The sequence below is a fragment of the Xiphophorus hellerii genome, chromosome 12 (assembly GCF_003331165.1).
Source record: "Xiphophorus hellerii strain 12219 chromosome 12, Xiphophorus_hellerii-4.1, whole genome shotgun sequence".
Taxonomy (NCBI): Eukaryota; Metazoa; Chordata; class Actinopteri; order Cyprinodontiformes; family Poeciliidae; genus Xiphophorus; species Xiphophorus hellerii.
In genome coordinates this window covers 1,847,516-1,874,455 of record NC_045683.1, presented here as the reverse complement: position 1 = coordinate 1,874,455, position 26,940 = coordinate 1,847,516, and the positions used below count along the sequence as shown (strand labels likewise).

General features: G+C 39.9%; 4 protein-coding genes and 1 long non-coding RNA gene across 11 annotated transcripts in view; 1 reads left to right on the top strand and 4 right to left on the bottom strand.

Moving 5' to 3' along the window:
* The window catches only part of LOC116730083 (SH2 domain-containing protein 3C-like), a 38,502-nt gene extending 13,475 nt beyond the window's left edge, over positions 1-25,027 (top strand). For both annotated transcript variants that reach the window (XM_032579077.1, XM_032579078.1), the window contains 9 exons: positions 489-617; positions 2,612-2,979; positions 3,821-3,909; positions 19,304-19,731; positions 20,004-20,119; positions 20,907-21,078; positions 22,099-22,210; positions 22,328-22,534; positions 23,471-25,027. In XM_032579077.1, the coding sequence (XP_032434968.1) occupies positions 489-617; positions 2,612-2,979; positions 3,821-3,909; positions 19,304-19,731; positions 20,004-20,119; positions 20,907-21,078; positions 22,099-22,210; positions 22,328-22,534; positions 23,471-23,640 (1,791 nt within the window). In that variant the 3' untranslated portion in view covers positions 23,641-25,027. The remainder of the gene's footprint in view (positions 1-488; positions 618-2,611; positions 2,980-3,820; positions 3,910-19,303; positions 19,732-20,003; positions 20,120-20,906; positions 21,079-22,098; positions 22,211-22,327; positions 22,535-23,470) is intronic.
* Positions 612-26,264, bottom strand: LOC116730093 (uncharacterized). The gene is made up of 4 exons (XR_004341258.1): positions 25,990-26,264; positions 25,281-25,880; positions 699-704; positions 612-624 (listed from the first exon to the last, which is right to left on the bottom strand). It is a non-coding gene; the product is annotated as an uncharacterized LOC116730093 (long non-coding RNA).
* LOC116730085 (UDP-glucuronosyltransferase 2B31-like) overlaps positions 4,628-26,940 on the bottom strand; it is a 34,502-nt gene continuing 12,189 nt past the window's right edge. The window contains exons 1-2 of one of the 3 annotated variants that reach the window (XM_032579082.1): positions 17,647-17,753; positions 4,628-6,750 (exon numbers count right to left, since the gene is read on the bottom strand). In XM_032579082.1, the coding sequence (XP_032434973.1) occupies positions 5,168-6,748 (1,581 nt within the window). In that variant the 5' untranslated portion in view covers positions 6,749-6,750; positions 17,647-17,753 and the 3' untranslated portion in view covers positions 4,628-5,167. Of the gene's footprint in view, positions 6,751-13,373; positions 13,488-17,646; positions 17,754-26,940 lie in introns of those variants that run through there. The other 2 variants (XM_032579081.1, XM_032579083.1) reach the window with 2 other exon arrangements.
* Positions 8,782-26,940, bottom strand: part of LOC116730086 (UDP-glucuronosyltransferase 2B4-like) — a 30,347-nt gene continuing 12,188 nt past the window's right edge. Inside the window, exons 1-2 of one of the 2 annotated variants that reach the window (XM_032579084.1) lie at positions 17,647-17,764; positions 8,782-10,831 (exon numbers count right to left, since the gene is read on the bottom strand). In XM_032579084.1, the coding sequence (XP_032434975.1) occupies positions 9,249-10,829 (1,581 nt within the window). In that variant the 5' untranslated portion in view covers positions 10,830-10,831; positions 17,647-17,764 and the 3' untranslated portion in view covers positions 8,782-9,248. Of the gene's footprint in view, positions 10,832-17,646; positions 17,765-26,940 lie in introns of those variants that run through there. The other variant, XM_032579085.1, reaches the window with a different exon arrangement.
* LOC116730084 (UDP-glucuronosyltransferase 2A2-like) lies at positions 11,023-17,751 on the bottom strand. 3 transcript variants are annotated; one of them, XR_004341253.1, is made up of 3 exons: positions 13,707-13,781; positions 11,782-13,557; positions 11,023-11,723 (listed from the first exon to the last, which is right to left on the bottom strand). XR_004341253.1 is itself a non-coding variant. In XM_032579079.1 (2 exons), the coding sequence occupies exons 1-2, from the start codon at positions 13,777-13,779 to the stop codon at positions 11,972-11,974; spliced, it is 1,659 nt and encodes a 552-aa protein (XP_032434970.1). In that variant the 5' UTR covers positions 13,780-13,781; the 3' UTR covers positions 11,023-11,971. The 3 variants fall into 3 exon arrangements, 2 of the variants coding, with proteins under 2 accessions (XP_032434970.1, XP_032434971.1); XM_032579079.1 differs by having other exon boundaries at positions 11,023-13,557; XM_032579080.1 differs by lacking the exon at positions 13,707-13,781 and adding an exon at positions 17,647-17,751 and having other exon boundaries at positions 11,517-13,557.

The following is a 26,940-nucleotide window of genomic DNA, read 5'->3' as shown; positions in this document are numbered from 1 at the left end:
GGCCTGGTTCCCAGCGTCTGACTCCCGGTTCAGAGGGAGGAACCACTGGGTCCGGGCCGAGGGGTGGGACGTGTCAGGCTGAACCATTCCCAGCTCATCCTCACCATAAACTCCTCATATACAGTAGCTTCTTTAGCGCCTTTCGTTTGTATAAAGACACAACGGACAAAAGCTGCTGAGTGATGACCCTGTTTCACAATGCCGTTGCCAGGGCGACGAGGCCAAGACTCCAATGTCCCTAGTCTTGCTTTGGTGCCACTACTGTGGATGTCAGTGTGGGAATGCCAGAGATGTCTGTCCTTCCTCCCTCTTTCCTTCCCAACTGTCCGTTCTGTAGTAAAAGAAATGAAAGCAGGGAAGGCAGCCGTTAGACTGCAGAGGAGATGCTGCAAACCAGCGATTCTTCTCACAGCTCAGCTTCTCATCTTTTGGGTTTCAGTCTGAGTTCTGGAGTTGTGTCTAATTCTGCAACTGTGATGCCTTTCAAGTTCTCCAAGGAGAAGTTCTGGTTGGAGCCGCCATCGGAAAAACTGAGGAAGCAGCTGGAGGAGGAACTGAGGCTGAGCGGCACCTACCTGAAGAGCCACGCCTGGTACCACGGCCCAATACCCTGGGAGGTTTGTTCTGACTGCATGAAAATATTTACATTTAACCGTTACATAGAGAATGTTTTATCTTTAAAATGAGAGCTAAAGAACTAGTTTCTAATGGAAGAATCTTAGTGCACTTGAAATAAGACAAGCTATATGAAATAAGACTAACTTACAACTTTGCAGTGAGAAATAAGAGCTTATTTTAAGTCAGTAATTCATATTTATTAAAAGCACTAGTTCTACTGGCAGATTATTTTACTTTTCATCAAAATTAAGGAATTATTGACTTAAAACAAGCTCCTATTTCTTGCTGAAAAATTACTTATAAGCTAGTTTTGTCGTATTTCAAGTATCCAAAGATATATGTACTTGGAACTCCACCAAAATTATTTGGTAAAATGTTGTGTTTTTGCAGTGTAGATGTTTGTTTTTAAAGAAGGGAAATACTTTCTTCCTGTTTTTGTTGTGAAAAGTTATTGAAAATAAATAAAAACACCCACATCACAAAAAATGTGGTTCTTATAATCTTCCAGAGACAGGAAAACACAATTTCTACTAAACTAAACCAACATGTAGGCAATTTTATAGATCACCTTTAACATCGTAACTCTTTACAGTCATTTACTCTCTGACTTTATCTCTATCACATCGGAAATTTCCCCTTGCTCAAATCTCTTAAGATCCCCCCACATTTTGTTTTGACTATATTCACGTTAGGACTTTAACTAGGTCATGTCAACAACTTCTTTTTTCTTCAGCCATTCTGTTGTAGATTTGTATTTGGGATTTTCATCCTGATATATTTTTGGTTTGGTTTTCTCCACACTTGCTGCTGTCCATTGTTGGAAAACATCTCCACTTTTGCTTCATCCTTTTAAAGGATTTTCTTTTGACCCAAATCATCACATCTCCACCACCATGCATAACAGTTACTAGACCTGCAGAGGTGTTTAGTTTTTGGTGCCCTATAAACATACATGTTGAAACTGAAAAAGGGTTCAGATAATTTCACATGGCTCTATATTTGTTAGCAAACATCTTTGGTGCCTATTATGGAACTGTCCATATCTAAATCAAAGTTAAGAGTCAAAACTCTCTGTAAGCCTTAAAATGGTCTTATAATAATAATAATAATAATAAATCTGATTTGCTGTTTTTGACATAGGAAATGGAATCTTTATTTTAATTGTAAAGGAAACATCTTCGTTTTTTACTCAAAGTCCTCCTATATAATTTAATTTGCTCCATGATGGAGGGCTGTTCAGTGACTTCAGGGAGAGCTCTGCTCAGTTCAAAAGGAAATTTTTCCAACAATGAATAGAAGAACATGTTTACGGTGATACACCATGTTCTGTTACCACCATACACTGTGACCATCGGGGGCGCTGTTGCTTCTTAATACTATTGTGCGTCAAAAACTTTTATGTATTTGTACAGCCTTTGTTTTTATGTACCACTTATAGAAAAAGTGAAAAAAAATTATATATGTTATCACACTGTAACTTATATAAAAATATTAAATACTTGAGTAGAGTTGCACAGTGTGGTCACAATATCTGATAAGAACAGTCATATTGTGTGACCGTCTGTATTTCCATAACAGTCATAATATTATGTGATGTTCTTTGTTTGTCTTTTTCTTCTTTGTTTGTCTTTTTCTTCTTTGTTTGTCTTTTTCTTTAGACAAACAAAGAACATCACAAGAAAAAGGAAAACTTTTTCTTTAGTTTTCCTCTGCGTTTGTTTTCTCCCCTGCAAACCTTACATTTTTGACGTAGCTTAGTGTTAAAACACAACTGCGCCTCCTTTGGTCAGTATATGTGGTGGTCACAGAATATGCTGTAACACCTGCTTAGCAAACAGGAGAATTAAAGAATGATCTTCCAAGAGTGAGCAGAAAAACCACCTCAGAAAGTACTTTACTTTAGCAAGGCTTGTTATAATTTTATATCTGATGAGACGAAACATTAGAAACCTCCACCGATTCTCTGCTTTGGACGGATTAAATCTCTCTGCAGGTGTCGGAGAGCTTGGTGGTGAACAAAGGTGATTTCCTCCTCAGAGACTCCCAGTCCAGTCAGGGCGGCTTCGTCCTCACCTGCCGCTGGGAACAGGAAGCCCTTCACTTCCCCATCAGGAAGATGGAGGTCCAGTCCGGGGAGTCGTACAGCCGGGCCCAGTACAGCCTGGAAAAAGAGGCCTTTGACTCAGTCCCGGCCCTCGTTCACTACTACGTGGGCAGCCAGGCGGCTCTGACGCTGTGGAGCAGAGCTCAGATTAACCGGCCGGTGAACAGGACGCTGCCGCTCAGCTTCCTGGAAACGGCCTTCAGCGCATCGTCCAACCAGAGAGACCTGAAGGGAGAGGAGCGGGTCTGTCCGATCAGGTGGAGGGCCACTCTGTTTTATTCTTTGAGTTTCGGTTCTGTTTCTGCATTTATGCAGATTTATGTGACTTCCATGGAAGAGGCTTGAAGTGAGAAATTACAAAACCTGTAGAAGTGAAAAGCTGGAGCTCAAAATCTGGCCTGTAGGTAACAATAAGTTAATCAAGAATACAGAAATGTGTATCTCAGATAAGTCTGAGCTGCACTGATGTGTGACAAGTTGGATGTATTAAGATCTGATGATTAAGGTCTGATTTTAATGCTCCATAAAACGTATGGAGTACCATTTGTAAAGTTACACTGGCAAACATTTACTGCAGTAATTTGTTTTATTTAGCCTGGCATGAGAGAAAACAAATGGGAATTCATTTGATTAATTTATTTTAAAATGGCATTGTTTAAATCTAAATTTAATTGAAATAGCAAGCTAAATATTTAGCTTACAAAGAAAAGATTTAACTCGTTACTTAAATGTTTAACTTCAAATTAAATACGTACTTGGCTAATTAAATATTGTTTGAAGCTAAATATTTTGTTAGCAAGCTTATTATTTAATTTGGTAACTAGATATTTAGTTTCAGATGATATTTAGCTTACGTAAATGCTTAGTTTGAGGCTAAATATTTAGTTAGCAGGCTCATGAATGATTGTGATCAGAGCTGTCCTCTTAATGAGTCAGGGTGCATGGTCATGTCTGATGTATGAGCAGAGCCATTATTTGTTTTAGGTTCATTTCATCTCACTTTGATTAATAAGGAAAATTAAGAACCATAAGAAACACAAACTGTTTTCTTTTCCCTGTTTCCTGCTGTTTGATCCCCGTCATCCTGTCTCCTCACAGCCCATCCTCCGTTCAGCCCGGTACTGGGTCTGACTGGAAACAGGACAGCCGGGCGCTGAATCCTGCTGCACATTCTCCTCACAGTCACAGTGAGTTCCAACATTTTCTTTTTGTTTTTTGTATCCTCTGATGTCGTATTTATTACATGTTCCCTCTGAAAAAGGAAAGGGAGGTTTTTTCCAACAACAAAAAGATTAAAAAAATTGTCATATTTTGATAGTTTTCTCTTTCTTTTATTATTCTTTGAACTGTTATTTACACTTGTTACTGATTAAAATTAAAACTATAAGAAGTAAATTTATTCTCTCCATAACTGGACTTGGACACCACTAATTTAATTCACTAATGTTAAGTCTGTAACTCTAAGCCTGGTTTAAAATAGCTACTTTATTTATTTAGTGACTTAATAATAAACCTGGATATGTCACGAAGATTACAAAGAACACTGATAATTCAGAAAATTGATCACTAAAGTGTTGTTTGCTCTGTTGCCTGCAGGTGTCACTAGTGAAGCAGTTTAATCCAGATTGTAATACTTGGTTTGGTGTTTAAAGCTGAGCTCTTCTGCTGCTGTCAAGCAGTTTGTTCAAATATCAATAAATATATTTGTTGCCATATGCCATAAAAGCGATTGCCCCGGTGAGGTTTAATATTTATAAAGCAAGATGTTTGCTTTAATGACAAATGTTATGATTAATTTTTTCTTTTAAACTTTATTAAATCAAACTCATACTTCATTAATTTATACATTAACAGGAGCATTTTGTTACTGCTGAGAATAAAAAACATTTCAGGCTCATTTCATCATGCAGTTTCTATAGAATAACAAAATTTATTCAAAAACATTAATAATTAACCTAAACCTGTCACTTAATTATCAATGCTGCAAACTTTAGGCATTTTTTCCCCTATTGAACCAATAAATTATAATTACAACACCATCTTCCAATGAAACCTTTGATTATTCCTGTTATGCAAAATTACCATGGTTTACTTAGTTATACAAATTTATATATCAAAATGAGATCTGATGAAGAGCTTCACGCTTCTCAGAAATAGAAATTAGAATATAAATTATAAATATTATAAACACAGAAACAGAACTTTTATATGTAGACTTTAGAGAAAAGTATCATCAACAGAAATCTGTGTTTTTACCATCATTCCTTTCTGTGACTGAAGAAAGGTAGATAGATTTCTAACCTATACTCTAGTTGTCCTAAAATAATGATTAAACAAATTTAGGTCAGCCCATTCAGTTACACAATCCTATTTGTTTTCATGTATTACAATCTTTTTGTTGTAATATGCTTGAAGTGCATGTAAAGATGTTTATGGTCATGATAATTATTCCTTTTTGGCTTTGCTTTGATGAAATACTCTCCTCCATAAACACTTCACTACAGAAATAAAAACAGTTAAGAGCAGCAGAATAATTGCCAACAGAAATGCCAAAACATCAACAGAGTGGTACTGGATCATGGACATCTTGTAGGACTCAGTCCTCAGATGGGCCGCTCCTTTATGCCTCATGACAAACTCGATCCAGAACATGGCTCGATCCAGAGGTTTCATGGGCTGATCCCTGTGGAGGCTGGACAGCTCCTTCATCTTCTCTCTGTATGAAGGCTCATAGAGAACCTCCTTCAGAGCCTCCAAGAAGACATCTTTATTTAGTTCTGCAATGTCCAGGACTTTGGCAATTCCTTTGGATGCCATCCTGAAGAAGTTGTCTTGTTGATCAAACATGAGGGGCAAGCCAACCAAGGGAACGCCATGATAGATGGCCTCTTGCAATCCATTGGTGCCTCCATGAGCCACAAACACTTTGGTTTTGGGATGGCCAAGCAGGTCATTTTGGGGTAACCAGTCCAAGATTAGGGTATTGTTGCCAAGGGTGGATGGTTTCTTTCCTTTGTGCCTCCAGATCACCTTCTGGGGAAGCTCAGCAAAAGCAGCAGCAATGTCCTCAGCCATGTCCTCAGGGAGTTTTTCTACCAATGTCCCCAATGTCATCACAATGACACCATGTTCTCCAGAACTCTGTACAAACTCCTCCAGTTGTTTGGGGAGAGGTTTGGAGGGTTTGCACTGGAATCCTGACATGTAGATGATGTTTGGCATTGTTGGTCGTGGAAACTCAAAGGTGAAGTCGTTTCTCATCAGCCAGATGTCGGCTGATTGAAACAGCTCCATGTAATATATGTCACTGCCAAAGTGACGATGGACAAAAGGTTTGTAGCTTGGTTCCACAACGTACCAAATTTGGAAACATGTAAAGATGTAGTAGAGGAAGTTCTTGACCCTCTGCATAAAGGTCATCTTATCAGTCACCTCTGATCCTGGTACAGGGATGTAGGAGAGAGGGGAAGGTGTAATAGCTTGATGCCCCTCTCCCTGAATCGTCCATCTGACATTAAAGACAAGCGGAAGACCTAAACGGTGACCCAGAAGAACTCCTCCACCAATTGCTGGATCAGTAAGAACCAAATCATATTTGGCATCACGGAGGCTCTGCATTAGTGCTTTATCCTCAAAAATACCTTCCACCATTTGAAGCACTTGCTTACCCATTTGATAAAAGGTTTGCAATAGATCGTATTCCAGGGAAATGCGAGACCAAACTGAAGAACCATGACGCCTCATGTTTATTGTTTTCATGACATATGACCCAAAGTTCTGCCTGTCGAATCCAGCTGACAAATTTATGGTAATGGCCTTGTAGTGAGGGGAGTCAGGCTTGATGTACCAGGTGTCTGAAGGTCGCAGCACTGTGACTTTATGGCCTCTGGCGTGAAGCTCTTCGATGATGACGTTCATGTTGATCCAGTGGCTTCCGTCCACTGGGAACACCAAGACTTTCCCTCCATTTACCGGGGATGACGAGCAGAGCAACACTGCCAGGGTCAACAGGGTCAGTTGGTACATCTCTGAAAGAGATCCCGATGGGAGATACAGAGGTGTTAGCATTGACCGTCATAACAAAGGACTTCCATCAACATGAGGACACTTGTGAATGAGGAACTGAGTTGTCTAATATCGGCTTTGTAAGTATAAGCAACCTTCTGAGATATGAATGACTTGTAATGGATTAGAGTCTACAGCTGTAGTCTAAATAATGTGATTCTTTTTATTTGCTCCCATGAATTTTAACCCTTTTGCAACTAACACAAAACATCCAAACTGCAAAGATGGTGTCATGTAATTTAAACTACAGCTAGTTTCATTGTTTTCTGAGGTGTGTAAGTTCCTTTAAATGCTTTCCAAACTTCACATAATGTACTATTTTTACTTGATGCTGGAATGATTTGTACTCTTTTGATTATGAAAGTAGCTTGCATGTTGCAGAATTCTTAACCCTATGTGGTGCTATGAAAAAGTATTTACCACCTCAACGATTTCTTCTGTTAAATGTTTGTGATCATCAAATACCATTTATAATTATATTTATTATGGAAAAAGCTACTCAAACCAACCTGCCTGTGTGGAAAAATTGAATTTCCCTTATTGCCAAATAATGAATTAATTGTGACTAAATTGATTGTTTATTTTAGCTTCACCTGATTACTGCTATTTTTGCAGAATCTTGGAAACGCTTCAATAGAACATGTCTGACATGAGGTGGGCAAAGAGAGTTCAAATAACATCACATTGTGCCAAGAGCAGAAGAAATTCAAGAGTAGATGAGAAAATGGTCATTGACATCTATCAGTCTGGAAATGGTTACAAAGTTATTTCTAAGGGTACAGGGTATGTTCACACCAGCTTTGTTTAGTTCACTTTAATCCAGCTTTGTTTGCCTAGAAAGTTTGGTTCACTTGTGGAAGTGTGAATTCATAATTGAACTCTGATGCGTACCTAAAAAGTGAATTCTGGCTCGTCTACAAACCTTGGTCTTGGTTCGGTTTAAGTGAACTCTGGTGCACTTTGAATGCATATGTGAACAAGAAGTGGACCGGAGCCTGCTCCAAAAGCAGGAAGTAGACTATAGCACAGGGCATTCTGGGTAAATACAACCAAAATATACACATGAGGCTAGTGCTAACCAGAGAAATGGCTCATAGTCTTTTACCATAGACAAAAGAAAAATCCTACACCTGCTAAAATCTGACACCACTCCATTTTTGTTCACATTTTGTGAAGAAGAAAGATGTGCTCAGTGTTTCCTTCAGAGGTTTTCATGTTATTTCCTTCAGTGTTTTTTGGTGGAGCTCCCCTCCTGTTGAGAGGGTGAACAGGTAGCTCAAAGGGTCTGGTTTGTTTGACAAGGTGCAAAGTGAACGTGAACCACTGCAGCTTAAATGTAACACATGTTGCAATTTTGGGCCCCACTTGAACTGAGTCTATCAGGTTCTCTGGAGATTTTAGGGCTCCAGAGTACAAGAGTGGAAAAACCAATTAGGATCAGGGTCAATTACATTTTTACACATGGTCAGGTTGGTTTAGATTGGTTTTTTCTCCTTTAGAAATGAAATCGTCATTTGAAGGTATTGTAAATATCTCTGATCTAACTAATAGAAATAATCTGAGTAAATATAAATGTGACACAAACAGAAAAAACCTAGAAGAACGAGTTGTTGTTGGAACTGGAAATAAGTATTCATTGAGGTTTGTTATACTGCATGTGACTTTTTGGGGATTAGAAGCAATATAAAAATAAAAAACCCATCTAATTAGAGGCGTGTAGTGTTGAATTACGTTTACTCCATTGCTTTTACTTCAATAAAATCTTTTGCTAGATGACTCACCTCTGCATCTTAATAGAGGTTTTTATTGCATTTTGCTTTGATACACTGAAGAGTAATGCTGACTAAAGCTTGTTATCAAACTAAAATGTTAACATGTATGAAACAAGGATTATATCCCTTTCTTCAGCCATCATGCAATTTTTGTTTTGTACCTTTATTTTTGATGATACAAGTATTTACACACATTTTTGAACATGAGACAATAAAATCCCAAAGATTTGAGTTCAGTTTAAAGGTAAAAGATAAAAAGGAGTTACAGAGAACTGTTAACATACTTCAGAGAATCTGAATGTGCAACAGTTTATAAAAGAGTGCTCCAGCTTAGTTTAGTTACTGAAATTATATCAACAATTTCAACTGATTTACATGTTACACATTGGTTTATAAAAGAGAATGCAACAATATCATACTCACAAATACTAAGTTTTAAGATGAAAACATAAACATGTTTCATACAAAAAGATCCATTTCACCAAACTTGACCAAACAACTAAACAATTCTGCAAAGTGAGGTAAATAACCATAAACAATAGAGGATAATGACATTTCTAGAAAAAAGCAGTTTAATGATGGACATTAGACGTGCATTTAACTTGATAGCTCTATTAAAGTTTTTTAAAACACAAGGCAGTCAGTTGGATAAGATAAGCAACAAGTATGAATGTGTAAGGTCAGATTAATTATTCCTTTTTGGCCTTGACTCTGTTGATTACTCTCCTCCATAAACACTTCACTACAGAAATAAAAATAGTTAAGAGCAGCAGAATAATTGCCAACAGAAATGCCAAAACATCAACAGAGTGGTACTGGATCATGGACATCTTGTAGGACTCAGTCCTCAGATGGGCCGCTCCTTTATGCCTCATGACAAACTCGATCCAGAACATGGCTCGATCCAGAGGTTTCATGGGCTGATCCCTGTGGAGGCTGGACAGCTCCTTCATCTTCTCTCTGTATGAAGGCTCATAGAGAACCTCCTTCAGAGCCTCCAAGAAGACATCTTTATTTACAGTTCCATAGTCCAGGACTTTGGCCACCCCTCTTGATGCCATCTTGAAGAAGTTGTCTGGCTGATCAAACATGAGGGGCAAGCCAACCAAGGGAACGCCATGATAGATGGCCTCTTGCAATCCATTGGTGCCTCCATGAGCCACAAACACTTTGGTTTTGGGATGGCCAAGGAGGTCATTTTGGGGTAACCAGTCCAAGATTAGGGTATTGTTGCCAAGGGTGGATGGTTTCTTTCCTTTGTGCCTCCAGATCACCTTCTGGGGAAGCTCAGCAAAAGCAGCAGCAATCCCTTCAGTGATGTCCTCAGGGAGTTTTTCTACCAATGTCCCCAATGTCATCACAATGACACCATGTTCTCCAGAACTCTGTACAAACTCCTCCAGTTGTTTGGGGAGAGGTTTGGAGGGTTTGCACTGGAATCCTGACATGTAGATGATGTTTGGCATTGTTGGTCGTGGAAACTCAAAGGTGAAGTCGTTTCTCATCAGCCAGATGTCGGCTGATTGAAACAGCTCTATGTAATCTACGTCTTTGCCAAAGTGACGATGTACAAATTCTGGGTAGAGTGGTTCCACAACGTACCAAAATTGGATACATGTCACAATATAAATGAGGAAGTTATTGACCCTTTGAATGAATGTCATCCTGTCGGTCAACTCTGATCCTGGTACAGGGATGTATGAGAGTGGAGAGGGTGCAATTGTAAAATGCCCCTCAACCTGAATAGTCCACCTGACATTAAAGACAAGAGGAAGACCCAAATGGTGACCCAAAAAAACACCCCCTCCAAATGCAGGATCTGTAAGAACCAGATCAAATTTTGCATCACGGAGGCTTTGCATTAGTACTTTATCTTCAAAAATCACCTCTGTCATTTGAAGAACCTGCTCATGCATGAGGTATGACTGTGACAGTAGGTTGCAAACTATAGAAATGTGAGTCCTAAATGAAGGTCCCTCTCGTCGTAACTCCAGTGTTCTGTTCACAAATAACCCAAAGCTTTGTTCACTAAAACCAGATGAGGAATTTACAGTAATGGCCTTGTAGTGAAGGGAGTCCGGTTTGATGTGCCAAGAGTCAAAAGGTCGCAGTACTGTGACTTCATGGCCTCTGGCGTGAAGCTGTTCAATGATGATGTTCATGTTGACCCAGTGGCTTCCATCAACTGGAAACACCAAGACTTTTCCTCCATTTACCAGGGATGACGAGCAGAGCAAGACTGCCAGGGTCAGCAGGGTCAGTCGGTACATCTCTGAAAGAGATCCCGATGGGAGATACAGAGATGTTAGACCTGACCCTACTAATCAAGCACTGATGTTAGATAAACCAATCAGCATGCAAATGTTTGGACTTAAAACATTTTGATGTTGGATACTGTCATTTTTTTAATTATGGGCAGTCCTAATTTGAGGTGAGGAACAAAATCCGTACCTATAAAAACAATGAGGTCAGAGCAATTTATTCTGGTTCCTGGAACATGGATTCATTTACTTCCACGCTAACAAGAGTTGGCAACTAATCTATAGGTACAACTGTCCACAGTAACTGTTTGCAACTGTTTGTTTTTGTTAATTGGCAGATGGGAACCAAAGTCAATAATATCAACAATTACGTGTGAGATATTAAGATTTTAGAGATTTTAGTTTGACATTTATGAGGCAATGATGACTACTGGGGCACTTCAGCTTTTAAAGGAGCATTTCATGTTTATGTCTACAAGTCATATTTTGAATTGATGTTGATCTGTAGAACTCAGTAACCATATAATAAAGTTTTTGGAGACAACTTGCATTAACATAGGAATGAACAAATGAGAGTTTTTTGTTTTTATGTATATTTTAGCAAATTGGCAGCCGTGTGTTTAGAAAAGATTTTAGATTTTATGGCTTTCAGATATTCTGGAAATTCACGCGTTTAAGTGGTCAGTCGACACTGTGTTTTCTACAATAGAAATGTAAATTTAATGCAACAGCAACAGTTTATTCATATGTTTATATGGATAAACATATCAGAATGTTTATCCATTTGTTTAATTGACTTACAGTGAAAAATCATTTCTCATTTTCACATATTTAAATCAGTGGTTTAGAATAATCATAAACAGGCAAAACACCTTCAACAACATTCAGAAATAAAAATTTTCCCTATTCAAAAACATGGAGCTCATCAAATTTTTTCAATTATATACAGTTTTAGATGTACTTAACAAGATGGCAAGTGACAAAAAGACTGAGGAAATACATGGTATAATTTTTTGACGTTTCTTAATTTCATTAGTAAGTTGATTAATATATTACTGGAAATTTTGTACTTCAAGACACTGAAATCTAACATGCATGGTAACCAACTGCACTGTATGAAATACATTTGCTTCAGTTTGAAAACATTTTCATTATTCTTTTTTAGCTTTACTGCTATAAAACACTCTCTTCCAGAGAAATTTGACTACAGAAATAAAAACAGTTAAGAGCAGCAGAATAATTGCCAACAGAAATGCCAAAACATCAACAGAGTGGTACTGGATCATGGACATCTTGTAGGACTCAGTCCTCAGATGGGCCGCTCCTTTATGCCTCATGACAAACTCGATCCAGAACATGGCTCGATCCAGAGGTTTCATGGGCTGATCCCTGTGGAGGCTGGACAGCTCCTTCACCTTCTCTCTGTATGAAGGCTCATAGAGAACCTCCTTCAGAGCCTCCAAGAAGACATCTTTATTTAGTTCTGCAATGTCCAGGACTTTGGCCACCCCTCTTGATGCCATCTTGAAGAAGTTGTCTGGCTGATCAAACATGAGGGGCAAGCCAACCAAGGGAACGCCATGATAGATGGCCTCTTGCAATCCATTGGTGCCTCCATGAGCCACAAACACTTTGGTTTTGGGATGGCCAAGGAGGTCATTTTGGGGTAACCAGTCCAAGATTAGGGTATTGTTGCCAAGGGTGGATGGTTTCTTTCCTTTGTGCCTCCAGATCACCTTCTGGGGAAGCTCAGCAAAAGCAGCAGCAATGTCCTCAGCCATGTCCTCAGGGAGTTTTTCTACCAATGTCCCCAATGTCATCACAATGACACCATGTTCTCCAGAACTCTGTACAAACTCCTCCAGTTGTTTGGGGAGAGGTTTGGAGGGTTTGCACTGGAATCCTGACATGTAGATGACGTTTGGCATTGTTGGTCGTGGAAACTCAAAGGTGAAGTCATTTCTCATCAGCCAGATGTCGGCTGATTGAAACAGCTCCATGTAATGTACATCTTTGCCAAAGTGACGATGGACAAAGGGTTTGTAGTTTGGATCTGTGATGTACCAAATTTGGAGGCGTGAGAAGAAATAATAGAATACATTTTGGACCCTTTGGATGAATGTCATTCTATCAGATAGTTCTGACCAAGGTACTGGGATATAAGACAGTGGGGAAGGTGCAATTGCGTAATGCCCTTCACCCTGAATTGTCCATCTGACGTTAAAAACAAGAGGGAGACCCAAACGGTGACCCAGAAGAACACCTGCACCACTTGCAGGGTCAGTTAGAACCAGGTCATATTTGGCATCACGGAGACTCTGCATAAGTTGGTTATTTTCAAAAACATCTTCAACCATCTGAAGTCCTTGCTTATGCATCTCGTAAAACATTATCATGACATCATACTCTAGAGATATCCGAGTCCAGAAGGAAGCACCTTGGCGCCTCATGTTTAGAGTTCTTGTTACATATAGCTGAAAGCTTTCTTTCTCAAAACCTCCAGAAGTGTTAATGGTAATGGATTTATAGTGAGGGGAGTCTGGCTTGATGTACCAGGCATCTGATGGTCGCAAAACGGTGACCTCATGGCCTCTGGCGTGAAGCTCTTCTACGATGATGTTCATGTTGACCCAGTGACTTCCATCCAAAGGGAAGACCAAAACTTTCCCTCCATTTACCACGAATGGCAACACTGCCAAGGTCAGCAGGGTCAGTAGGTACATCTCAGAAATAGTTTCTGATGGGAGACACAGAGACATTAGATAGGACCCTCCTAACAAAGGACTTATGATAAAAGTAATGATTAAAACACAAGAGACAGTGTTCTCCACATTAAGCTAATGGACGTATGCAGTAACAAGCAGTCTTCCTACATCCATAACTAACCAGAGTTTCTGGTGAGTCTTTTGGTACCATATATACTCCAGAGGTCTGTGTTGCTTAAATTTGGTTTCAGCATTTACCAATGTCCCCAATGTCATCACAATGACACCATGTTCTCCAGAACTCTGTACAAACTCCTCCAGTTGTTTGGGGAGAGGTTTGGAGGGTTTGCACTGGAATCCTGACATGTAGATGACGTTTGGCATTGTTGGTCGTGGAAACTCAAAGGTGAAGTCGTTTCTCATCAGCCAGATGTCGGCTGATTGAAACAGCTCCATGTAATGTACATCTTTGCCAAAGTGACGATGGACAAAGGGTTTGTAGTTTGGTTCTATCATAAACCAAATATGGATACATGTTAAGATATAAATAATGATGTTCCTGACCCTATACGTAAATGTTTTTCTATCAGTCAGTATTGACCCTGTTGTGGGGATATAAGAAAGTGGGGAAGGTGCAATAGCCTCATGACTCTCCCTGAATTGTCCATCTGACATTAAAGACAAGAGGAATTCCTTCTGTGAGTCGACTTGAGTTCAGAGTTGAAATAAGCATAAGCTCTAAAACACACTTGTCAAACAAGATTGTAGTTCTTGGGTGGAATAACATCTCTGGAAACCCAAGAAATCCAGATTTTCCAAAAATTAAATATTCCAAAATAGAACATCTGATTAATCGACTTATTGCCCAACCCACGTTAAAACTGACCTTTGCATGAATATGTTTGGTGGATGTTTGCTTTGAGTCTGCCTCAAGTTTGTTGGACCCTTTACAGCAGGGGTCTCAAACTCCAGGCCTCGAGGGCCGCAGTCCTGTAGGTTTAAATGTACCACAGGTACAAAACACTAGAATGAAATGGCTTAATTGCCTCCTTCTTGTGTAGATCAGTTGTCCAAAGCCTTGCTAATGACCTAATTAATCTATTCAGGTGTGGTGCACCAGAGGCACATCTAAAAGTTGCAGGACTGCGGCCCTCGGGCCTGGAGTTTGAGACCCCTGCTACAGTAACATCTTTAAAATAATGTAGGGATTTTACTGCTGTTTGGGGAATGCAGTGACAAATTATCCATAAAACATTTATAAATCAGGCTTAAGTTTTATTAAAACTTACATCTAGTGAGTTAATGATTTTGCACTACATGGTTACAACAGTGTTGTCTAAACTTGACTTTAGTGGTTGCATGAAATTTGTATAATTTTCACGCATATAATAATAATTAATGTTTTAGTCAAAACAGGAGTTAAATCTTGCTAATGCTACTTTGACCTAGCTTATTGCTGTATGACAGCTAATCTGACTAAAGGTTGATTAACTTTACTAATGGAGCCTTCAACATAACTTTGTCAAAAATAATTAGCTTAGCTTAAAGAATGACTTTTATTCTGATTTCTGTAATAGTTTTTTCTCCAGTGAGTTGCATTGCATTAAATGTTAGTTAACAAGGTTCCCTCTTACATTGCACAGAACTTTAAAACTGACAAAGTGCTGTGGTGTGTTTCCCTTGATTATGGTCATTTAACCAATTTAAAGCAAAAGTATAAGAACAATTTGAGATTCTTGCAATACATTAGTTAATTAATAATTATTATTTAAAGCAGAAATATAGAAGTGATTAGGAGCTAGAAATTCAACTTGGCATCACGTGTAATGTTAGGGTTCTTTCCCACCGTCAATGTTGGGTCCACTTTAATCCAACTCCAGTCCATTTGTCTAGAAAGTCCGGTTCGTTTGGGAAGGTGTGAATGCGTAATCAAACTCTGATGTGGACCAAAAAATCAAACTCTGGTCCGTCTACAAACCTCCGTCTTGGTTTGTTTGAAGTGAACTCTGGCTTGGTTTGAATACATACATGAACGCCAAGCGGACCGGAGCCTACGCCAAGAGCAGGAAGTGGACTAAAGCACTAGGCATTCTGGGTAAATACAGCCAAAACAAACGCGAGTCTCGCATTAGCTGGGGAAACGCCTTGTGTTCTTTTACCACAAAAAGAAAAAAAAAGATAAATCCTCCAACCGCTAAAGTCTGACGCCACTCCACTAGTGTTTCCATTATGTGAAGCAGGAAGTTGCACTCAGTGGTTTTTATGTCGTTTCCTTCACTGGTTTGTGGTGCAGCGCCCCCACAGGCGAGGAGGGGAGCAGGTTGTTCAAAGGGTTTGGTTGGTTTGACTCAGAGCAGTGAGAAACAAAATCACAGCAGCTGAAAATGGAACGAATGTTGCAACTTTGGACCCTAATCAAACAGAGTCTATCAGACTATCAGGTGTTAAAACAGCTTTAACACCACAAGACACTGAGATACAGGAAAGAAAAATATAATTTATTGCTTAAAGCTGAAGGAGATAACTTTTATAGGAAAGAAAAATCACATATTTGTTGAAACTGTCACTATGTCAAGACAGTATAGTATGAGACAGAAATCTGTGACAAAGTGGTGCTGCCTTGCCTTTTCCCAGTTCCAACTAGAAACAACCAATCAGAGCCGGGAGTCTAGTCTTAGCGCTGTCAATCATGCCGGCGTGCACGCCACTCCCTGCCCTCTTGCTCTTTGCTACGATACAGCTTCTCCCTGTCAGCAGAGTCTGCCAGGAATGCTAAGCCTGGTTATCATGGTCACCAGTGATGGTGGAGAAACGGTTTTCCTGTGACAGTAAGTTGTTAATCCGCCATTAGCACATTTATTAGCAAGCACATGAAGTTGATTGACAGCGCTAAGCCCCGCCTCCTGGCTCTGATTTGTTGTGTTTGGTGCATTTCTTCAGACTGTAGCATAAAGAAGAGGTGGAGGAGATTAATCTTTTCACAGATTATCTGTCTCATAACAATCTGTTTAATCATGGTGACAGTTTCAAATATGGAAAAAAAACAATTTTTATAAACTGCAACTTTAAATTACGCAATAAGTAGATATTATATTTTTGCTTGTTTCATTAAAGAGCTGCTGTGTAAGTTAGCAAACATGTAACAATCTGTATTTAGATAAAATATGTGATCAATATTCAATACCAACAATTTAACAATTGGATGAACACAATGTTCTGTTTATGTTCATCAAAGATTGTTTGCTCATTTCTAGTTTCATATGTTTTGTCCTGATTTGGACCTTTGAACGTGCAGTTTAACAACCTCTTCACCAGAACAAATATTTTGAGAAAGCATGCCCAGAACCAACGATTCAGAGAACATAAAAACTGACTGCAAAGCTTTTTTGTTGTTGTTGAAGGTTTTCAGAAGGCTGTGGCCATTTTCCAAGCTTTACATAACTCCCAGATCATGTGCAGTAATAGTTTCCTGAGTACACAGCAACAATGGTGAAATTCCTCAAGGTCTCAGGGGGTTTACAGTTATTTAGTTACAGAAGTTTCTCTCAGGTTTCTCAGCTCTGTGTTTGTGTGCAGGTGTTGCCCGATAATTAAACCCGAGAAATAAACCCATGGAAAGGATTACAAAGTCACCTTTTGTGTTAAAAAGGACAAAGTTTGAAAGGTTTAGGTTGTATTATTCGGAAGCACAGCTGCTTGTTTTTGCGTCAGAATGGGTTAGGATTGTTTCAATTTTCATAAGCGACTTGAATTTTTTTCATGGAAAATCATAAAAACAAAATATTGTATAAATCATGCAGAGATTAAGGTTTAGGAAGCTTCACAGCATGAAGTAAACAACAGGATCATATGGCTGAACATTCTGCAAACCAGAACCTGATTTCACTCAGGAATCTGTGCAGAAACATTTTCTAACTGAAATGTTCTTTACAATGAGCTTACGCAACACTTCATGCTCAATCTTGCTGTTTCATGCAGAAAACATCTGGAAATCACCGATCTGACTGAGTGAGACCACATCTACTCTGAGCTTATTTACAAAGAATCACAAGAAAACACAAAGCATCTGCACTGAAGCATCATCTTTCAGGGATTTCTCTCACTTTCATGGAAAAACTCACCGGGAGCGAAGCAGCCAGCAGATGTTTGATGAACCAACCTGAACTCGCTGTCTGTGCTTCCAGTCTCCCTCAGAGCGAAGGCTGGAATGACTGCCAGCTCCGACAGGCGGAGGAGGTTGGTGGATGTCTAACGGGGCTGAAGTTCAGCGTGTGAAAGGTTTACACAACCTCATACACAAGCAGAGGTGCTCTTCAGCAGAGCAGGGAGTGCTCTGCTGAATTAAATGTAGTAATGAACCATCGCCCTGTGGGTGAGGGTTCAGGCGGCACAAAGTTACTGGAAAACACCATAAAACAGGGATCAGCAACTCCAGAGTGCTACTGTCCTGCAGCTTTTGAACGCATCCCTGCTCCAAAGCACATGAATCAAACGGAGAGCTGCTGACATGAAAGTAAGACATAATAAAGACTTTTCATGCAGGTGTTGGAGCAGGAAAGTTGCAGTTTTTGTGTTTCCATCATAAATGTTTTGTTAATATTCCCCTGATGTAAAAAAAAAAACACAAAAGCAGCTCATTCTAGCACCAAAACCTTTTATTATAAAATGGGAGTTTTTTCAAAATTGACATGTTTGAATTAAGTAAATTTATTTTTGAAACGTCAAATTGTGCAATTATATAGTTAATAGAAACATAACTATCAGCACTTGAGAACTGGCGTTACAGATGTCTTCTTCTTTTGTTTCTTCTCTTACGTTTTTCTACTCATTGAGTCTCATTGGAGACGTCAAACAGTAAAAATTTTAACTCCAGCTTTTACTCATATTAAAACAATTTCTGGTGGCTGAACTTAGATGATTAAATCTAAACTTTAGCACAAACATGTTTCGTTTCTAGAGGGATTACATATTTGCAGGATTCATAAAAAACTTTTTACTTGTGTGGGATTAAAGACGCAGCACAACCTCACAGACACTCAGTGCAGCGAATAAAAGACGGTGGAAGCATAAATTCAGGTGAAGCTCTGTGTGAAGATGCTTGTCTGGGCCTGTTGAAGATATGTGTTAACGTAACAGTGGAGAAAAAAATCTGATCAGCAGTGACTCTTAATGGTGAGCAAAGGTGTGGCTACAATAATCAATAATGAATGAGACGGTGTGTGTGTGTGTGTGTGTGTGTGTGTGTGTGTGTGGGTGTGTGTGTGTGTGTGTGTGTGTGTGTGTGTGTGTGTGTGTGTGTGCCACGCGCCGCCAAGGCATTAACAGAAGTCCTCTTTGTCCTAATAAATAGTGCTGACAGTATTTAGATGAAACTAAAGGACTTTATGGTTTAATAAGAACAAACATCTGTCTGAAGGAACATTGTCTGCTTCAGACTAACTTAGCTAACTTATTGTGCTGTAAATGTAATCTGTTATAATAATAAAACTACTCAATCAGCAGGATACTAAACATAACTAGAGCTGAAAGCAGTTATTAAAGGCTCCAAGCCACCTCCAGTCAATCCAGCTGTGGCTTTAGCATGCCATGATACGCAGTCATGTTTAATTTGTCTGTATATGGGTTTTAAAATATGAATAATTTTCATTAGTTAAAGACAGACCATGATTTATTTTGTGCAAAAAAAATCTAATGATCATGTTTTGTATAGGCCATAGACCTATGAACATGAAAGCACAATACCTTAAAAGTTGTATTGTTTTACTCTCCTCCCTCCAGGCTCTCCATCCAGGAGCCTCAGTGGTAGCCGGGCCCCCGGTGTCACATCGTCTCCATCCCTATCAACCCCATCAGACTCCACCCTGCTGGGACAGCGGCTCCACGTTCCCCGCTCTGACCCGCCGCAGGACTCGGCCTCCTGCGACAGAGACGGCTCCTGGGAGCTGCAGCCTCAGAGCTACGTGGAGCGGCTGCAGGCCGAGGAAGCCCCGCCCACTGCCGACTCTCTGTGTTCGGAGGATGGGGAGGTGTACTTCTCTCCGGTAGTGGAGACGGCTTCCTGTTTCAGACCTGGCAGGTACCACTCAGCGCTGATGCCCCAGGAGAACAAGCCCCTGGAGGTGGGCATCCTGCGCAGGGTGAAGGAGCTGCTGGCCGAGGTCGACCCCAGGACGGCGGCCAGACACATCACCAGGACTGACTGCACGGTAACGCTGACGCCATGCTACCCAACGGCCATGAAATAACAACGATGTTTCAGTTTTACATGGGCTGCCTTCTCACAGCACGGCTTGTTGGTCAATTCCAGTTTTCTGCTGAAATCAGATTCTTTTTGCCTGGTCATTTATACTAGTAACTAAAGGCAAAATAAACTGTGTGAAGGGCTTAATTATGAACACGTCTCAGTTATATTCTTTACTATGTTACGTTTCTAATATTTTTATGCTTTTCTGCGATCCGACATGTTTTTGGTTTCTAGGTGGCGAGAATTTTGGAGGTGAGTCCAGAGATGAAAAGAAAGATGGGAGTGAGTTCAGGGATGGAGCTGCTGACGCTGCCGCATGGACAGCAGCTGAGACTGGACCTGCTGGAGAGGCGAGCATCCAACCAGACATCCAACCAGACATCCAACCAGAGTCCAACCAGACATACAACCAGAGTCCAACCAGAGTCCAACCAGACATACAACCAGGCATACAACCAGACATCCAACCAGTCATCCAACCAGACATCCAACAAGAGTCCAACCAGACATACAACCAGACATCCAACAGTATCCAACCAGACATACAACCAGACATACAACCAGACATCCAACCAGAGTCCAACCAGACATACAACAAACCAACCAGACATCCAACCAGACATACAACAAACCAACCAGACATACAAACAGAATCCTACCAGACATCCAACCAGTCATCCAACCAGACATCCAACAAGAGTCCAACCAGACATACAACCAGACATCCAACAGTATCCAACCAGACATACAACCAGACATACAACCAGACATACAACAGAATCCAACCAGACATCCAACCAGACATATAACCAGAATCCTACCAGAATCCAACAAATCAAACAAACATCCAACCAAACATCCAACAAATCAAATAAACAAACGTCCAACCAGACATCCAACAAACCAAACAAACAAACAAACAAACAACCAACCATCCATCCAGTCGTCCATTTTGATCAACATTGTCATTGTGGGTTTAAAAAACTTAAAAACCTTCTAAATCCTAAAACTTCTTATACTTTGTGAATATTTTTCCATATTTGAGAATTATGAAGAATCCAGAGGAATAAAGATTTTCCTTTGCATAACCGTTTCAGTTACTTCCCAGTTCTGATCAGGTGTCGGGTGTTGCTGCAGGTTTCAGACCATGGCCACCATGTTGGCCGTCAACGTGTTGGGATGCACGGGAACGACGGAGGAGCGGGCCGCCCTGCTGCACAAAGTCATCCAGATCGCAGCCGAGCTGAAGACCACCACAGGCGACATGTTCGGCTTCGCCGCCGTCATGAGAGCGCTGGAGCTGCCGCAGGTGAGAGGAACGGGCCGGATCAGCATTAATGCTGCGGTTTGCTAACCTTTACTGATGGACAGTTGGGATGGACGGAGCTGTGGAGTGTTTACCTCTTACACACAGAGAATAAAACACAATGAGCTGAACTCTGACCTGGTTATCTCTGGCTGTAAAGGTACAAAGATTGCTGTTATAATTAAACTAGCTGCTGTTATTTATGTCAAAGTTGGAGCTTTAGTTTGGAAAGCCAGACAATAGTGTAAATGTGCCACATGTGATCCTTAATTTGACTCTTTCTTGCCTAAAAATGAAGATACATTTTAAAACTAAACACAGCATCTTTGTTGTTAAAGCAGCAGGAAGAGAGGAGAGCAGAAGGTGATCAATTTTCCACCATGAATCCATCAAACTGCTGCTTTTTTTCCTGTCTGAGGCCAAATTCACTCAGCAGCTGATTTTTTTTTTCATGCAAGAAAATTTGATTTGTGCTGCTTCCATTATTTGTAACTGAGTCATATCTGGTGTTTTCAAAGCGTCTGCGGTCTGAACCGTCATGTCGCATTTTACCCGACTTTTACATCATTGCCACGAGGCATGTGTCATAATTCTGCACCAGAATAAGCCAGGCAATAAAACTGGATGTAAGCAACGGCTGAAAATTAGAATAATGAGATTATGAATGCAGTCTGTCAGTGAACGCATCACATCCCAATCCCAGCACTCCTGGTCCGACTCCACATCCAATCGGACTTCTCTACAGCAGCTGCAGTCAACGACCCGTTGCTGTTCGCTGGGTTTCCTTTTTATCAGCTTCCTTCATCTGGTTTCGATGCTGTCGGCTCCAAATAACTTTAAAATGTATCCTTAGACAGCGGCAGCCATTTTTTCACACAGAAGTCTGATTTCAGTCGCAATTAATTTTAGGATGAACAACCATGCAAAAAAAATTGGATTTCCACAAAAACTCAAAATTGAGCATCAAGTTACATAACCATCTTTTTCTGTTTGTGTGGTTTTTGACGTTCCTTCGTTCCTCAGGTGTCTCGTCTAGAGCAGACTTGGACGACGTTACGGCAGCGACACACAGAGGGCGCCATTCTCTACGAGAAAACGCTGCGGCCGTTTCTGAGGAGCCTGAATGATGGACGAGGTAAAACGTGTATATATATATATATATATATTTTTTTTTTTTTTTCTTTTCTTACTTTTACTCTGTGAAGTAAAGTTAGAATTAGCCATTGACGCTCTGGCTGTGTCTGTCCTGCAGAAAGCTGTCCGTTGTCCAGCACCACCTTCCCCCACGTCCTGCCCCTCCTCACCCTGCTGGAGAAGAGCTCTGCGGTGGGCGAGGGGACGGAGCCGTGGGAGACGGCGGAGGTCGGCGTGGAGGTGGTCATGCTCCACCTGACGGCGGCGAGAACTATCGCTCAGCTGGGCGGGATCTATCACTCCAACGCTAAGAGCAAATTAAAGGGTAAGAACCTGCAGAGTTCTGGTCCTGCTACCTCCATTGGCTCGGGTCGGGTCGGGTCACAGAGGCAGCAGCCTAAGCAAACCTTCAGCCTAGCTCTGCTTTAGCCATGCTCATTGTCTCCTTCTGTTGATGTATGTAATGTGGACCTCACTGCCACCTGCTGGCATGGAATAAGTATTACAGGATTTAATGGGAATCCCAAAAGCAATTTAGGCTATTTTCACACCTGATAATCTGATGGACTTGATGCAACTGAGGACCAAAGTTTGTTCCATTTCCAGCTGCTGTGGTTCTTTCTCACTGCTCTGAGTCAAACCAACCAAACCCTTTGAGCAACCTGCCTGTTCCCCTCCTGGCCTGTGGGGGCGCTGCACCAAGGACCACTGACAAGGACACAGAGCACAACTTCCTTCTTCACAAAATGCAAACAAAAATGGAGTAATGTCATATTTTAGCGCTTGATGTTCACAGATGCATTTTAACTGAACCAGAATTTACTTCAACCGAATCCCAACCGAGTTTTGTAGGTGGACCAGAATTTGATTGTTTTATTCTATTACGCATTCACACCTCCAAAAACAAACTGGACTTTCAAGGCAAACAAACTAGAGGTGGATTAAAGCGGACTAAACCTGGCCGATGGGAATGAACCTTTAGATGCATATTTTCTTCAAAATCAGAACAAAAAAATATCCATTTATAATATAATAGTGTAGTCGGGGCAAAATCAGTATTCCTGCATATTCTTTTCTTTATTGTTTTTGTATTTTCCATGTCTGCTCAAGCATAACAAAAGACAAAAAAAATTCTGAATTCTTTTTAGCATAAAATATAGAGACCCTGAGTTACCGTCAGTGGCAGCAGCATCTCAAAGTGTCAAAGTGAAACCAGACGGTTGTAACCGACGTGAGCTGATGGTGAACTGTGACGTTCCAGGTTTCCAGGAGCAGGCCGAGGTCAGGGAGATCTTCCTCACCGACTTCCAGATGAGGCTGCTGTGGGGGAGCAGGGGAGCCGAGGAGAACCAGGTCCTCAGATACTCCAAGTTCGACCAGGTGCTGACCGCCTTGTCCAACCGGCTGGAACCGCCGATCAGACGGCACTGATCCCAGAGACGTTTAACTGATCAGCTGGTGGATTCTCTGACATCCGTTCAAATCACTTTAAAGTGTAACTAACCCTCTGTGAAATCATAAACACGCTCCCTGACAACTGTAGAAAACTTCAAGAGGGTTTCGATGTGGGCATTTCTAAAGAGCAAATTTGATTGGCTAGTTCCAGCAACAAAAACATTTCAGAAACTTACAGAAATCATCTGAGGTGACTGCTTTAAAAAGTCCAAGAAGAAAACAAGAAGTTAACGGTACAATTTATTGTAGAAACATTATTTTTTTAATGCTGTTTTTAATATCTTTTTTGTTTTTAACTACTTATATCAGTTTTATGTTACTTCAGTAACCAAAATGGATTTTTTTTGTATTATTTTTGTTGTATTGATATATCTTTGTAATTTATTGCATAAATCTGAAAAATCAAAATGAATGAATTAAATCAAAAATATAAATGTTAAACCAAAATTCATCGTTGTAACCAATCAGAAAATTAAACTGCAGTGACCACAGTTCATCCAGAGGGGGCAGCGCTGTGCCAGTTTAGCTCTGCAAACATTGCAGAACTGAACAAATTTATCCAGAAACATCTTTAAGTCCGCAGAGAAACTTTACATAGAAACCTTAAGAATTTATTTAGAGAGTTTATCAGCAAAAAAAAAACTTGTTTTGGGGGTTAAATACACTTTAAATGTGACAGATTATACAGTTGCTGCATGGAAGCATTTTTATCTGAGCCTCACTGACGTAAACATGAAGGAAGGAGAATGAATGCATGATAAAAGTTTATTAAGGTTTATAGCACAAATTATCTTTAAATTTACATTTTTATTGAAAGGAAATGTGATATAAGTTTTGTTTTTTGTGTGTTTTCTAACATATATTTGGGGTTTAACGTTGAAAAACTCCAACTAAGACACTTAATCCTGTCATTTGTGAGGTGAAACTGTTCTTTTATCCTTTTATCATCCACCGGTACCAGATAATAAGAGTCCAGGACTTCAGACTGTGCAGCAGCCTGTAAACACAATGTTTGTGTGAAATGTGTAGAACTGCAGAATAAAGGAGGTCCAGTTCCCGGTTCTGTTGGGGCTACAGGAAGCTAATGCTGAACCTTTGTCTGCAGTGTAGAAATGCTTTTGTCTGCCTGAAGGCTGGACCTTCATTACATATTGGACCAAACAATGTCTCTCCATCTTCACTATTAATTTTATTAATAAATGGTGAGTCGATTGAAGTAGAATCAGTTTGAGGGAACAACTTCTGACAGCAATAATTCAAATGTTCAGAGAACTTATTTAATCCTACAGTTAATATTTATCTGTATAGTGTTATAACTGTGAATAAATAACATTTTCCTCTCTGAAAATTGACTTTATTAAAACAGTTTCCTGTGTTATTTTTTCTCCAACTTTATTATGGATGTTAAAGGTTTTAATAAACTTACTCCGAAGATCACTGGGTTATTTTTAGTGTGTTGCTCTAAAATGCTGCTGCCAGTTTACAAAAAGATGAAAATCTTTGTCTTGTTTGCTTTTGCAGGAATTCAAAAAATAAACATTTCACTAGTTTGAAAATAGCGCCATCTGCTGTTCAAAAATACATTTTCTATCACATTCTGTCTTTTATTTTTGTACAATACAATAATACGATTTGTAACAAGGATTTATTTAGTGTTTACATTTTTTAGATATAAATTTAACAAATAAATCATTGCTACAGGCAGAAGTTATGGCTGCTTTTACTTTTAAACAAAGGTTTGGAGTCAGAATATTAACTTTCTTATTGTTTTATTTATGTGGTGATGTTTTTGTTCATGGGGTGCAAACAATCAAGGATATTTCCATTTATTCTTTTAATTATTTTTCATGTTACTCTCTGACAAAACATGAAACATCTTGCGATGTGTTGAGATGTTATTAATCCCAGTTTCTTGGTCAATTGGGAGAAAGTTTGCAGGAATGTTTGCTGATTAAGTCACACAAAACTCTTAATATTTCTATTAAAATGATCAAAATAAAAAACCGAAAAACAAAGAAAAATCTCTACAAGGTTTAGTGTGTAGATTTTATTGATGGGCTGAGTTGTAGCAAAAAAACTAAACAAATACAACCAAAACCATGAGGAACCAAAATGCTGGCCGTCCTGCCGGCGCTGCTGCTGCTGCTGCTGCTCAGCTCCAGGTCGGCCTGCGGCGTCTTCCAGAAGCTTTACTGCAGCTTCTCAGACAGCTGCGACTGCGACTTCAAGCCCAACATCAGAGGTGAGTTCGGTCATGTTGTTTACAGCTAATGCTACATGCTAGCAGGCGGCTAACAGGATAACATTCAGCTCAGAAAGACTTACCGGTATGTTTTGGGTCGCCGTCATGTTCTGCTTCAGCTTAAATGTCTTTTTCTGACGGTCTCACATTTTCCGGATTCTGTAATGATCAGCTATGCTGGTCCTGCTGCAGGTGTTATAGATTAACTGGTGGCTAAATTAACTGGTGGTGGCATCTGGAAGACGCAGATGTTTCTGTGGGCGTGGCTTTTTAGGACCCCTTTACCGAACCAGGAAGTAAACAATGCGATAAGCTTAAAAAACTACACATTTTTGCAAAAATACTATCCGAATCCCTGAGACATCCATTAAGATCTCGGGAATAACTAATTAGAAACACTTTTATTGGTCTAACATGGTATGTTGCCCCCCCCCTCCCCCAACTTTTTTTTTTTGCATTAATCTGCAAAATCACCAAACAGATAAATTACGCAGAACTTGTCCTGATTTCTGTGATGCTTCAGAGGTTGAAACCCGTCAAAGGACGATCGAAAGATGCCATAAACAGATCTCAAACAAAGATTAACCCTGAAAGCCAACATAAGTGTTGAAGAGCCATAAATAAAATGTTTAAAAAGATCGACTGGCTATGTTGTTTTTCACATCTCCCTCATATTGTATGATATTTCAATTAGATAACTATAGCAAAATCATTTTAAGCACTGTTTTTGTAACATGCTATAATTTATTTATAATTATAGAGTTGAGTTCCTAGTTCACTTACAGAAGACATGGCAACCGCAGATCTATGTGAAAGCGTCATTTCGTCTTTATTGTTGATATTTTTCTCGTAATTTAACTAAACATCTTTATTCTTTTCATCAAGTGACCCTAATGCTCAACTATAAGAGACATTCTGAAAAAACAATTGTCTTATATACTTTTACATCAGAAATGGGTTAAAATCTTCACTCAAACTGAGATTGTTAAAGTGTCACCAGTTAATCCAGGTTTGCCTGTTAAAGCGCGATGTGT

What these genes read in the sequence shown, in the direction of transcription:
- LOC116730084 (XM_032579079.1), bottom strand. Translation starts at nt 13,779, where the DNA reads ATGCTGAAACCAAATTTAAGCAACACAGACCTCTGGAGTATATATGGT. An exon ending in AAGACTCACCAGAAACTCTG is followed by an intron (nt 13,558 to 13,706) that starts GTTAGTTATGGA and finishes GTCTCCCATCAG; the next exon opens with AAACTATTTCTGAGATGTAC.